Genomic DNA, 14,204 nt, shown 5'->3' on the forward strand with positions numbered 1-14,204 from the left:
GCAGCAGTGTATTCAAGGGATCAGCTGTGTGTATCTACACCATGAATGACATCCGCAGGGCCTTCCTGGGGCCCTTCGCCCACAAAGAGGGGCCAAACTATCAGTGGGTCCCCTTCCAGGGCAAAGTCCCCTACCCACGCCCTGGCATGGTACGTAGCTCTGTGGAAATTTACTGAACGCAGATGGCTACCCGTTGTTTCCACAATTCACTGAACAGAAAATACATCCACCCCAACTCTGCAGGTTTTGCTGTGAAGACACAAAATCATTTTTTGTCGCAGGTTCAGGAATGGCTGAAGAATTGCAACCTTTACTTGGAGTTAACTCTGCCAATAGCACTGCTGGGTGATCTGAAAAGTCATAGTCATTTGATCAATAAAAGCAAGCGATGCTATTATCTGAGCATAGCACCATAGTAAACAAAAGAGAGAAAACATTTCAACCCTGCAGGCGCGACACAAAACTCAGAAATAAAAATATAAATCATGCCTTACCTTTGACAAGCTTCTTCTGTTGGCACTCCAATATGTCCCATAAACATCACAAATGGTCCTTTTGTTTGATTAATTCCGTCCATATATATCCAAAATGTCCATTTACTTGGCGCGTTTGATCCAGAAAAACACCGGTTCCAACTTGCGCAAGTTGACAACAAAATATCTCAAAAGTTACCTGTAAACTTTGCCAAAACATTTGTAATAAATAAAGTTTTAGGTATTTTTTAAAGTAAATAATTGATCAAATTGAAGACGGGATGATCTGTGTTCACTACAGGAAGACAACAAACTCAAGCATGCTTTCTGGTCTTGTACCTCTATCAAACAGTACACATGAAGTGACACTTGTTCAAGATGGCCGTACTTCTTTATTACACAAAGGAATAACCTCAACCAATTTCTAAATACTAGTGACATCGAATGGAAGCAGTAGGAACTACAAGCAAGTCCCTTAGAAATCTGGAATCCCAATGAAAACTCATTGAAAAGAGGGTGACATAAAAAATTAAAAAATCTGAATGTTTTGTCCTCGGGGTTTCACCTGCTACATAAGTTCTGTTATACTCACAGACATGATTCAAACAGTTTTAGAAACTTCAGAGTGTTTTCTATCCAAATCTACTAATAATAGGCATATCTTATCTTCTGGGGATGAGTAGCAGGCAGTTGAAATTGGGCATGCTTTTCATCCAAAATTCCAAATGCTGCCCCCTATCCTAGAGAAGTTTTAAAGATACAGCATTTGACAGTCAATGAAAATAATAAAACATTAAGTTCATAGATCATAGAAACACATATTCTCTACATACAATGTTTGGTCTGGGAATGACCTTTTACCCTTTAGTTAGAGGACCATGTCTGTTTTTCACTTCAGACTCATTTAGATAGGCCTATATGTGTAACGTTTGTTACAGCCTGTTTTAACTCATTTTAACCTCCCGACAACCTCATAATAACCCTAATAACCTGATAATAATCTTATAATAACCACAATAACCTAACAATAACCGCTGTACTGTTACTCTGTTTGACCCCTTAGTGCCCCAGCAAGACGTTCGGCAGTTTCGAGTCCACCAAGGGTTTCCCTGACGACGTGATCCAGTTTGCGCGTCACCACCCTCTGATGTTTAACCCTGTATACCCCCTGAACCGCCGGCCAGTCTTCCTGAGGAGCAACGTAGACTACAGCTTCACCCAGATCGCTGTGGACCGGGTGGGCGCCGCCGACGGGCAGTATGACGTCATGTTCATTGGCACAGGTAACTACTTATATGTAGCCCTTACCCGTTATGCTTAGCCTGGTCCCAGATCTGTTTGTGCTCTTGCCAACTGTCAACATGTCATTTTCAATCCAAACATTTTGCATGACAATTCCATTAGGAGTTGTCAAGAGAGCAGAAACAGACTGGCATCCACACTTATACACACTTATACTGATAACAGTGTAAGTGTGCTTTGTTTTCCCCATATTGGCACTTCTGTGTGTTATACTAAGTAGAATGTATAAAAGGAGCTGTGTGTATATGGAATAGTAAGCAGGGATAGAGTGTGTGATCCAGTCTGAAACCTGTCTGTGTTGTAGACAAAGGGACCGTGCTGAAGGTGATCTCTGTACCTAAAGAGAGCTGGAAGAACATGGAGGACCTGCTACTGGAAGAGCTAGAGGTGTTCAAGGTGAGAGGACCCATCCATATGCTGCCTCCGTATGTATACATTATTGAGTATATTATGGAAGTATGTTTATATTTAGGAGTGGGATAATTAACCATTTATTCTTCTCTACAGGATGCCTCATCCATCATTAACATGCAGATCTCCTCAAAGCGGGTAAGAGACACACTTACCTCTAAAGAATCTGTTAAGCATCTTCTTAGGGGCATAGAAAGGTGGGGGAGAAAATACAAAAATACATTTGAAATGTGAAAAGACCTAAGAGCAAACATAACATCAGAAGGATAGGCACCAATGTACGAGCTCTCCAAGATGAATTCCAAGATATTTAATATCCATTTGACTGTATGTCACTAACATTGCTCCTCTATCTTTCTCTGCCCTTAGCAACAGCTGTATGTGGGTTCAGACACGGGTCTGGCCCAGGTTCCTCTGCATCGCTGCAGTGTCTATGGGAAAGCCTGTGCTGAGTGCTGCCTGGCCAGAGACCCATACTGCGCCTGGGACGGCACATCTTGCACCCGCTACCTTCCCAACACCAAACGGTACACAAATGTCCAAATTCTAACGTACAACCTAACATGCTATCTTCCCAACACCAGATAGTAAAGAACCTACAGTATATGCTATTTGTCCAACAATGGACCCTAATCAACCTTACCCACTACCTTTAAAACTGTAAACATCACCAAACCTGATCCTCTACCCAGTCAACTCTAAACTCTCCAACCCTACTGTTAGTGTACATACCCCAATGGACTACTACCCTAGTCATTATAATCACAAGAGATCAGACATAGGAACGCTTTGTACTATGTTCTATCAACACTTCACTTTGTTCTTGTTTTCCAGGCGTTTCCGTCGTCAGGACGTGAGGAATGGAGACCCCAACACGCTGTGTTCAGGAGGTAAGACTCTTTCACTCTGCTGTAACTCCCAAACTTTCACAGAAATTAGGCTGATGTCAATAGGAGATTTGCAGAAAAGTTTTAGTTACACACTCTGATCTCAAGTTAGCATTCAGCGCACTGTGACCAGGATCTAACTCCCTCTCCCATGCTCCCACTCATAGAGGGCAGGGTGATTAGTGGGATTCTGTGCCATAATCTCTCTTTGGCCCGTGCCAAAGCCACATCCTGACCTCACTCACCCCTACATCCCAGACTACAATAGAGCATTCTGTCACTCACAATGACATGAATTATTATACAAATTACCCAAATGGCACGACATGGTGATTTCACACAATTATGCCATATCATGTGCTCAGTGAGGGTGTTGCACAAGAAAGGGAAAGGTCTGTGTGATTATCTCAGAGTTTGGATGGCATATTAACACCTATGCACATTTACTTACACTACTGGAAATAATAAGTTGTCAACCTCAAGACTGTAAAATAAATGTTGAATAAAATTGCAATCTCACATTATCTGATGGGGAACAGACCACCACAAGCACCGCGTGGCAGAGAGGAGGCTGTTTGGGGTGGAGGGGAGCAGTACCTTCCTGGAGTGTATCCCCAAATCCCTGCAGGCCAGAGTGACCTGGACCTTCCAGAAACACCCCCACAACCCCAGGGAAGAGGTGAGAGCACATAGAGGGAGGTATGAAACTACTAGGTAAAGTTACAGTTAGAGGCTGTACAGTCGAGAGGTCATTCATAGTAACTCTTTCCCCTCCAATAATTATTTTTTTAAAGTGATTTTCAGAAAGTGGTTCAGATTGACTGTTTCAAGCTCTAATCTTCAGTTGTGCTTTAATCATCCAGCTGCGTCTAGATGACCGTGTGCTGCACACAGAGCGGGGACTGTTGGTGAGGAGGGTACTGAAACGTGACACGGGCCTCTACCAGTGCCACGCCATGGAGCACGGCTTCACCCAGACCCTACTGGACATCACACTGGAGGTAGTACCCTCCTCTTCCTCCTCCCCCTCTCCACCCGCTGACTCTCTCCTCCGATTGGACCCCCGTAGCGGCGGCCCACCCTCCACCAGTCAGAAGATGTGGTACCGGGACTTCATGCAGCTGGTGGACCACCCCAATCTTAGCACCGTGGACCAGATCTGCGAGCAGGTCTGGGCGCGCAAGAATGCCCAATCGGGAAAGAGCTTCCCGGCTTCTCCTGCCAAACAGGCCCCGCCCCTCGGCCCTGTGGTCCAGACCCCTAACAAGAAGTGGAAGCATCTTCAGGACATCCGCAAGGGGAGGAACCGCCGAACCCACGACGGGAAGCCCTCCCCACGAGCACCGCGAAGCGCAGGGGAGTAACAACAGTCAGAGAGAGGAGAAGGAGAGGGACTGATACAGACAGAGTTTAGGTAGAGAGAAAAAAAGAGGAGGAAAAGAGAGGGACAGAGACTGATAGAGACCAAGGACTTATGGAGGGGGTCAACCACACACACACAGCACCTCCTTCTTTGTGAATATTTACCTTCCGACACCCCACTATCTACTGCCCCATGATGCTTCACTCTTCCCTGACACCTGACCCCTGACTACCACCCCTTGCTTGTATTGCCTCCTATTAATACCCCATCCTAATTCTATCTGCCCCAGCTGTCAGTCACTTTGTATGCACTCTGCTGGAGAGCTTCTGATAGAGACCTCACCACAGCAGAATAAACTGAACAGACAGCCAGACAGACAGACAGCCAGACAGACAGACAGACAGACAGACAGCCAGACAGACAGCCTGACAAGTTAAAGGATGGCTCAGTGTGTGTAACTCAATCTCTCAACGGAAATACAACTGGCTCGTAACTGGAATATCAGAACAGAAACAGACATACACACATTTACAACCCATGATGACAATGAATTTGATGATGATGTGGATGACAAATTGTGAGATGGACAAAAACAATGGGATCAAGACAGAATACATATAACTCCAAATGCAGATTGATCCACGTAGATATAATCACATTTCACGTGTTTTATATGCAAAGATAACATAATGTAGACGTGTGCTTTGTGGTAGAGCTAGGCTTTGATATACTTCTTAGCATTTGGGTCCAAACAACTACAGATTAGAGAAGGCACTGTACTGTCATTCCAGTGTATATAGAGTACTCACAATGAGGGTAGATTCTGAAGCAGAGAGTGTACAGGATCAATAGAATGGTTCTATTGTGATTTTGTTTTTCAAAATGGCTGACAAGGTAGAGCAAGTGGAAGATATTCTACATATATGTTCATGGGGTGACGAGAAATATGTCTTGTGTTTTATTTAGTCTTTTATTTAAATGACCTGTGTGTATTTTCTTATTGTAATGACTTGTGTTGTGTGCTGACACAATGACATGTGGGAGTTGAGATGGTACTAGTGACAGACTGCACAACATCAATGTGTAGGTGGGATTGCAAGGCCTTGTGAAAGAATAGTAGACTTTAAATACGACATCCCATCTTTGGGCTAAAAGCATGATATTTATGTGTGAAAACATCTTGATTCTCATTCTAAATGGTACCTACTTTGTTATTTTACACTGTTTATGTAGATGTGTGTGTGTGTGTGTGTGTGTGTGTGTGTGTGTGTGTGTGTGTGTGTGTGTGTGTGTGTGTGTGTGTGTGTGTGTGTGTGTGTGCGTGCGTGCGTGCGTGCGTGCGTGCGTGCGTGCGTGCGTGCGTGCGTGTTGGCAAGAGAGCTGAAGAGTGTTTCTGGTCAATTCCCTGCTATGTAATATGTTCATTATATCATAAACACATACAGACAAATATCACCACTGAGGTGCCAAGAATTGCAAAAAATGACAGTTTTGTCTGAATTCAAGGACAATAATCAGGTACAATAAAACAAAATGATAATGTACAGACATTATAAGAACTCCATCCTTGCTGCTTTTTCTGTAGGCCCGTCTCTGTGTGTCAATTACACAGGATACCGTTGCTGCCTTGTGTTCAGCAAAACCTGTTTGTCCTCTGTGAAGTGGTGTGAGAAGAGCGCAACCTAGTGATTTTTCCGTGTACAGACCTGGCCTGGTCCAAGGACTTTCTGTGGTGATTCAATATACTGACATATAGTCTGTTGTGAAAGACAAGTGGCTTTGTAAAATAAAACATGCTTTTACTTTTTCCCTTGTCCCAGTGGAATCTACGAGAGCGTTTAGATGTATTAAATCCTGTCTGTTATTTATACCTGCTTTATAAAGATGTCATTATTAACTCTTGAATGATTGAGGAAAATAAGTTAAGTGGACTGTAGTTTTGTGCTCTTTAATTGCATGACCAATGTTAGTGGCTACATATGGACATTGGAGACTTTGGCTGCCTCCCTAAATGGCACCCTATTCCCTAAAGTGCACTGCTTTTGACCAATGCCTACAGGGTTCTGGTCAAAAGCAGTGCACTATGTAGGGAATAGGGTGCCATTTGGGACATACTGTTTGAGATAGCCCAAAGGTCTGCAGATGGCGATATTGAGTCATTTCATCTTACCGTCCAAATGGAATGGAATGCAGCCGGCTGTACACTCATGTCCCACGTCGACCTGTTCGTACATAAAACATTCTCCATTCAGGCTACACATGTATACATTTCATCCTTAACTTGATTTAATGGTGAGAAAGCAGATACAAATGGGGAAAATATGCATACTTTATGAAACACCATTTTCCACCACCATGCTACAGTAGCTAATGCTAGTCCTGGATGATGCATATCGTGTTCAGCCAATCAGGTTGCAGCAATACGCAACATCCAAATATAAAATAAAATAAAATTGTATTGGTCACATAAACATATTTAGCAGATGTTATTGTGGGTGTAGCTAAATGCTTGTGTTCCTAGCTCCAACAGTGCATTAGTATCTAACTAAATGCTAGTGTTCCTAGCTCCAACAGTGCATTAGTATCTAACTAAATGCTAGTGTTCCTAGCTCCAACAGTGCATTAGTATCTAACTAAATGCTTGTGTTCCTAGCTCCAACAGTGCATTAGTATCTAACTAAATGCCTGTGTTCCTAGCTCCAACAGTGCATTAGTATCTAACTAAATGCTAGTGTTCCTAGCTCCAACAGTGCATTAGTATCTAACTAAATGCTTGTGTTCCTAGCTCCAACAGTGCAGTAGTATCTAACTAAATGCTTGTGTTCCTAGCTCCAACAGTGCATTAGTATCTAACTAAATGCTTGTGTTCCTAGCTCCAACAGTGCATTAGTATCTAACTAAATGCTAGTGTTCCTAGCTCCAACAGTGCATTAGTATCTAACTAAATGCTAGTGTTCCTAGCTCCAACAGTGCAGTAGTATCTAACTAAATGCTAGTGTTCCTAGCTCCAACAGTGCAGTAGTATCTCACAATTCACAACAATACACACAAATCTAAAAGGAAAATAATGGAATTAAGTAATATATAAATATTAGTACTAATATTTAGCTACTCTACCATGATGGTGGAAAATAGTGTTTCATAGTGAAAGTACGCATATTTTCCCTGTTTTTTCTCTCTACCTTCTCGCAATTAAATTGGGTTAAGGAGAAAATGGACGCCTTAGCAGCCTGAATGGAGAATGTTTTATGTACGATCCGGTCCAGGGGGATGGGAGTGTGTGCATTCCCTTTGGATGGTAGGATGAAACGACTCAATATCACCATGTGCCGGCCTTTGGGCTACTTCTGAGAAGTGCGACTGAGTTGAGAAAGCACAATGTCAATATGGTTATGCCATGTATTTATGTGTGCAGATAAGCTAATATGATGTGGAGGATTTTTTTGTTTTCTTGTAGAGACTAAGGGCTCTATTCAATCTGTATTGCTGAAACGGTAGAGTTTGCACACTAGAAATGTTAAGGCAGTTGCCTTGAAATTTCAATCACGCTGTAACGCTGAACTTCTGTGATACGGATTGAATAGAGCGCTTATATTTGTACCATAGGCCTACACATTCTCCCAAAAATACCATCATTTAAAACATCTTTCTGTAAATGTTGATCTGGTTGTCCAATCAGCATCATTGTTCTTTACACTGCCCTCCAATCGCTGATCCTTTCTATTCCTTGCTATGTTACGCACCCCAACATTATTTCTGAGAGAGAAAGAGTGTGTGTGTCTGTGTGCGTGCGTGCGTGAGTGTTTTGTGTATATTTGGGGGAAAGGAGAGCTGATATTGGTTAAGGAGGAGAGGTGGTCTGTGAAGACAGTTCAAAGTTCAAGGCCAAAGTTGACATGGTGCACTGTATTACTTCCAAAGTCCTATGTGGATTGTTATGTCAGATTGTTTTTAACACAATAAAATACCCAGTTACTTTACATCTGAGGAGTTTATTGTCATATGTCGTCTACTATGTTTTACACTACTACTGCAGCCTTACATCAACAGCCAGCAACTATGCAATTCCTATTTCGTACACAGGATGGCATCCCTGTATCGACAGAGGAGAGGGGGGGCTCTGTGCCTGTACTGTGGGGAAGTGGGAGCCTTCACTCTCCTGTTCTCATTATCTACAAACCAATCTGTGCCTTCATGTCCCCCAACCCCTTATAGCCCACCACTGCCCCTTAACCCCTTCATATCACTGGGCCCTTGACATTCTCCAGGAGCGGCTTTTGTGGAAAAGGGGGGTTAGTGGAGCAACCATACCAACATTATGCCTCACATTCTTCATAGAAATATCATAATGGCCCTGCTGTCACAGAGCTGATCAATGTTCATGCCCATGCACAAATAAACACATGTACAAACACACACGCACACACATACACACACACACACACACACACACACAATGCAACCATACCAACATTATGCCTCACATTCTTCATAGAAATATCATGACACACACACACACACACAAACACCCCCCGTTCCCCTTACCGTGCTTGCTAGTAGAGAAGGGCTTGGTATGTGTGTATGAACTCATGAGCTGGGAGGTCCGTGGGGTCCTAGGAACCGGGAAGCCTAATTGAGGACTCATTTCCGCAGCCTGTTTTACAGGGTTAGAGAGGGGCATAGATTAACATGCAGTTGAGTACCTCATGCCCTCTCCTGAGATTATAGGGCACCCTCAGAGGGGCACACATTGCACCAGTATGTAACAGGATAGTAGTATACACTGTTTGAATGTTTGGTTTTTTAAATATTTTAATTTAATTTATTTAACCCTTATTTTACCAGTAAGTTGACTGAGAACACATTCTCATTTACAGCAACAACCTGGGGAATAGTTACAGAGGAGAGGAAGGGGAATGAATGAGCCAATTGTAAGGTAGGGATGATTAGGTGACTGTATGAGGGCCAGATTGGGAATTTAGCCAGGACACCAGGGTTAACACCCCTACTCTTACGATAAGTGCCATGGGATCTTAAGTGACCACAGAGAGTCAGGACACCCGATTAAGTTAGCGGCATCCTACACAGGGCAACGTCCCCAATCATTGCCCTGGGGCATTGGGATATATATTTTTTTATATATATATTTTTTTACACCAGAAGAAAGGGTGCCTCCTACTGACCCTCCAACACCACATCCAGCAGCATCTGGTCTCCTGACTGGGACCAAACAGGACAAACCATTTCCCTAACCCTAACTTCATGTCCATACCCCAGATCAACCCTAACCCTAACTTCATGTCCATACCCCAGCTCAATCCTAACCCTAACTTCATGTCCATACCCCAGCTCAATCCTAACCCGAACTTCATGTCCATACCCCAGATCAACCCTAACCCTAACTTCATGTCCATACCCCAGCTCAATCCTAACCCTAACGTTAGCTTCATGTCCATACCCCAGCTCAACCCTAACCCTAACTTCATGTCCATACCCCAGCTCAATCCTAACCCAAACTTCATGTCCATACCCCAGATCAACCCTAACCCTAACTTCATGTCCATACCCCAGCTCAATCCTAACCCTAACTTCATGTCCATACCCCAGATCAACCCTAACCCTAACATTAGCTTCATGTCCATACCCCAGCTCAACCCTAACCATAACATCATGTCAATACCCCAGCTCAACCCTAACCATAACATCATGTCCATACCCCAGCTCAACCCAAACCCTAAGGTCATGTCCATACCCCAGCTCAACCCTAACCCTAACGTCATGTCCATACCCCAGCTCAACCCTAATCCTAATGTCATGTCCACACCCTCGCTCAACCCTAACCCTAACATCATGTCCATACCCCAGATCAACCCTAACCCTAACGTCAATACCGTACCCCAGCTCAACCCTAACCATAACGCCATGTCCATACCCCAGCTCAACCCTAACATTAGCTTCATGTCCATACCCCAGCTCAACCCTAATCCTAATGTCATGTCCATACCCCAGCTCAATCCTAACCCGAACTTCATGTCCATACCCCAGCTCAATCCTAACCCTAACTTCATGTCCATACCCCAGATCAACCCTAACCCTAACGTTAGCTTCATGTCCATACCCCAGCTCAACCCTAAGCCTAACTTCATGTCCATACCCCAGCTCAACCCTAACAATAACGTCATGCCACTAACCCTAACCCTAAAGCATTGTCCATACCCCAGCTCAACCCTAACCATAACATCATGTCAATACCGCAGCTCAACCCTAACCATAACATCATGTCCATACCCCAGCTCAACCCAAACCCTAAGATCATGTCCATACCCCAGCTCAACCCTAACCCTAACGTCATGTCCATACCCCAGCTCAACCCTAATCCTAATGTCATGTCCACACCCTCGCTCAACCCTAACCCTAACATCATGTCCATACCCCAGATCAACCCTAACCCTAACGTCAATACCGTACCCCAGCTCAACCCTAACCATAACGCCATGTCCATACCCCAGCTCAACCCTAACATTAGCTTCATGTCCATACCCCAGCTCAACCCTAACCCTAACGTCATGTCCGTACCCCAGCTCAACCCTAACCATAACATTAGCTTCATGTCCATACCCCAGCTCAACCCTAATCATAATGTCATGTCCATACCCTAGCTCAACCCTAACCCTAACATCATGTCCATACCCCAGATCAACCCTAACCCTAACGTCAATACCGTACCCCAGCTCAACCCTAACCATAACATCATGTCCATACCCCAGATCAACCCTAACCCTAACGTCAATACCGTACCCCAGCTCAACCCTAACCATAACGTCATGTCCGTACCCCAGCTCAACCCTAACCCTAACTTTAGCTCCTAACCCTAGCCAAAACCATAACCCTAACCCTAACTTTAGCTCCTAACCCAAGCCAAAACCATAACCCTAACCCTAACTTTAGCTCCTAACCCTAGCCAAAACCAAAACCCTAACTTTAGCTCCTAACCCTAGCCAAAACCATAACCCTAACCCTAACTTTAGCTCCTGACCCTTGCCAAAACCATAACCCTAACCCTAACTTTAGCTCCTAACCCTAGCCAAAACCATAACCCTAACTTTAGCTCCTAACCCTATCCAAAACCATAACCCTAACCTTAGCTCCTAACCCTAGCCAAAACCATAACCCTAACTTTAGCTCCTAACCCTAGCCAAAACCATAACCCTAACCCTAACTTTAGCTCCTAACCCAAGCCAAAACCATAACCTTAACTTTAGCTCCTAACCCAAGCCAAAACCATAACCCTCACCCTAACTTTAGCTCCTAACCCAAGCCAAAACCATAACCCTAACCCTAACTTTAGCTCCTAACCCTATCCAAAACCATAACCATAACCCTAACTTTAGCTCCTAACCCAAGCCAAAACCATAACCCTAACCCTGACTTTAGCTCCTAACCCAAGCCAAAAGCATAACCCTAACCGTAACTTTAGCTCCTAACCCTAGCCAAAAGCATAACCCTAACCCTAACTTTAGCTCCTAACCCTAGCCAAAAGCATAACCCTAACCTTAGCTCCTAACCCTAGCCAAAACCATAACCCTAACTTTAGCTCCTAACCCTAGCCAAAACCATAACCCTAACCCTAACTTTAGCTCCTAACCCTAGCCAAAACCATAACCCTAAATTTAGCTCCTAACTCTAGCCAAAACCATAACCCTAACCCTAACTTTAGCTCCTAACCCTAGCGAAAACCATAACCCTAACCTTAGCTCCTAACCCTAGCCAAAACCATAACCCTAACCCTAACTTTAGCTCCTAACCCAAGCCAAAACCATAACCCTAACCCTAACTTTAGCTCCTGACCCTAGCCAAAACCATAACCCAAACCCTAACTTTAGCTCCTAACCCGAGGCAAAAGCATAACCCTAACCCTAACTTTAGCTCCTTACCCAAGCCAAAACCATAACCCTAACCCTAACTTTAGCTCCTAACCCAAGCCAAAACCATAACCCTAAACCTAACTTTAGCTCCTAACCCTAGCCAAAACCATAACCCTAACCCTAACTTTAGCTCCTAACCCAAGCCAAAAGCATAACCCTAACCCTAACTTTAGCTCCTAACCCTAGCCAAAACCATAACCCTAACCTTAGCTCCTAACCCTAGCCAAAGCCATAACCCTAACCCTAGCTCCTAACCCTAGCCAAAACCATAACCCTAACTTTAGCTCCTAACCCTAGCCAAAACCATAACCCTAACCCTAACTTTAGATCCTAACCCTAGCCAAAACCATAACCCTAACTTTAGCTCCTAACCCAAGCCAAAACCATAACCCTAACACTAACTTTAGCTCCTAACCCAAGCCAAAACCATAACCCTAACCCTAACTTTAGCTCCTAACCCTAACCCTAGCCAAAACCATAACCCTAACCTTAGCTCCAAACCCTAGCCAAAACCATAACCCTAACCCTAACTTTAGCTCCTAACCCTAGCCAAAAGCATAACCCTAACCCTAACTTTAGCTCCTAACCCTAGCCAAAACCATAACCCTAACCCTAACTTTAGCTCCTAACCCTAGCCAAAACCATAACCCTAACCCTAACTTTAGCTCCTAACCCTAGCCAAAACCATAACCCTAACTTTAGCTCCTAACCCTAGCCAAAACCATAACCCTAACCCTAACTTTAGCTCCTAACCCTAGCCAAAACCATAACCCTAAATTTAGCTCCTAACTCTAGCCAAAACCATAACCCTAACCCTAACTTTAGCTCCTAACCCCAGCGAAAACCATAACCCTAACCTTAGCTCCTAACCCTAGCCAAAACCATAACCCTAACCCTAACTTTAGCTCCTAACCCAAGCCAAAACCATAACCCTAACCCTAACTTTAGCTCCTGACCCTAGCCAAAACCATAACCCAAACCCTAACTTTAGCCAAAACCATAACCCTAACCCTAACTTTAGCTCCTAACCCAAGCCAAAACCATAACCCTAACCCTAACTTTAGCTCCTAACCCAAGCCAAAACCATAACCCTAAACCTAACTTTAGCTCCTAACCCTAGCCAAAACCATAACCCTAACCCTAACTTTAGCTCCTAACCCAAGCCAAAAGCATAACCCTAACCCTAACTTTAGCTCCTAACCCTAGCCAAAACCATAACCCTAACCTTAGCTCCTAACCCTAGCCAAAGCCATAACCCTAACCCTAGCTCCTAACCCTAGCCAAAACCATAACCCTAACTTTAGCTCCTAACCCTAGCCAAAACCATAACCCTAACCCTAACTTTAGATCCTAACCCTAGCCAAAACCATAACCCTAACTTTAGCTCCTAACCCAAGCCAAAACCATAACCCTAACACTAACTTTAGCTCCTAACCCAAGCCAAAACCATAACCCTAACCCTAACTTTAGCTCCTAACCCTAACCCTAGCCAAAACCATAACCCTAACCTTAGCTCCTAACCCTAGCCAAAAGCATAACCCTAACCCTGACTTTAGCTCCTGACCCTAGCCAAAACCATAACCCTAACCCTAACTTTAGCTCCTAACCCGAGCCAAAACCATAACCCTAACCCTAACTTTAGCTCCTAACCCAAGCCAAAACCATAACCCTAACCCTAACTTTAGCTCCTGACTCTAGCCAAAGCCATAACCCTAACCCTAGCTCCTAACCCTAGCCAAAACCCTAACCCTAACTTTAGCTCCTAACCCTAGCCAAAAGCGTAACCCAAACCCTAACTTTAGCTCCTAACCCCAGCCAAAAGCATAACCCTAACCCTAACTTT

At 44.0% G+C, this 14,204-nt stretch overlaps 1 protein-coding gene across 8 annotated transcripts in view; it reads left to right on the top strand.

Moving 5' to 3' along the window:
• The window catches only part of LOC118359703 (semaphorin-3B-like), a 128,401-nt gene extending 119,985 nt beyond the window's left edge, over positions 1-8,416 (top strand). For all 8 annotated transcript variants that reach the window (XM_052482066.1, XM_052482071.1, XM_052482073.1 and 5 more), the window contains 8 exons: positions 5-149; positions 1,537-1,756; positions 2,080-2,171; positions 2,283-2,324; positions 2,556-2,713; positions 3,021-3,076; positions 3,613-3,752; positions 3,937-8,416. In XM_052482066.1, coding sequence (XP_052338026.1) covers positions 5-149; positions 1,537-1,756; positions 2,080-2,171; positions 2,283-2,324; positions 2,556-2,713; positions 3,021-3,076; positions 3,613-3,752; positions 3,937-4,437 — 1,354 coding nt within the window. In that variant the 3' untranslated portion in view covers positions 4,438-8,416. The remainder of the gene's footprint in view (positions 1-4; positions 150-1,536; positions 1,757-2,079; positions 2,172-2,282; positions 2,325-2,555; positions 2,714-3,020; positions 3,077-3,612; positions 3,753-3,936) is intronic.
• Positions 8,417-14,204: the final 5,788 nt, after the last annotated feature.

The sequence above is a fragment of the Oncorhynchus keta genome, chromosome 27, assembly GCF_023373465.1.
Source record: "Oncorhynchus keta strain PuntledgeMale-10-30-2019 chromosome 27, Oket_V2, whole genome shotgun sequence".
Taxonomy (NCBI): Eukaryota; Metazoa; Chordata; class Actinopteri; order Salmoniformes; family Salmonidae; genus Oncorhynchus; species Oncorhynchus keta.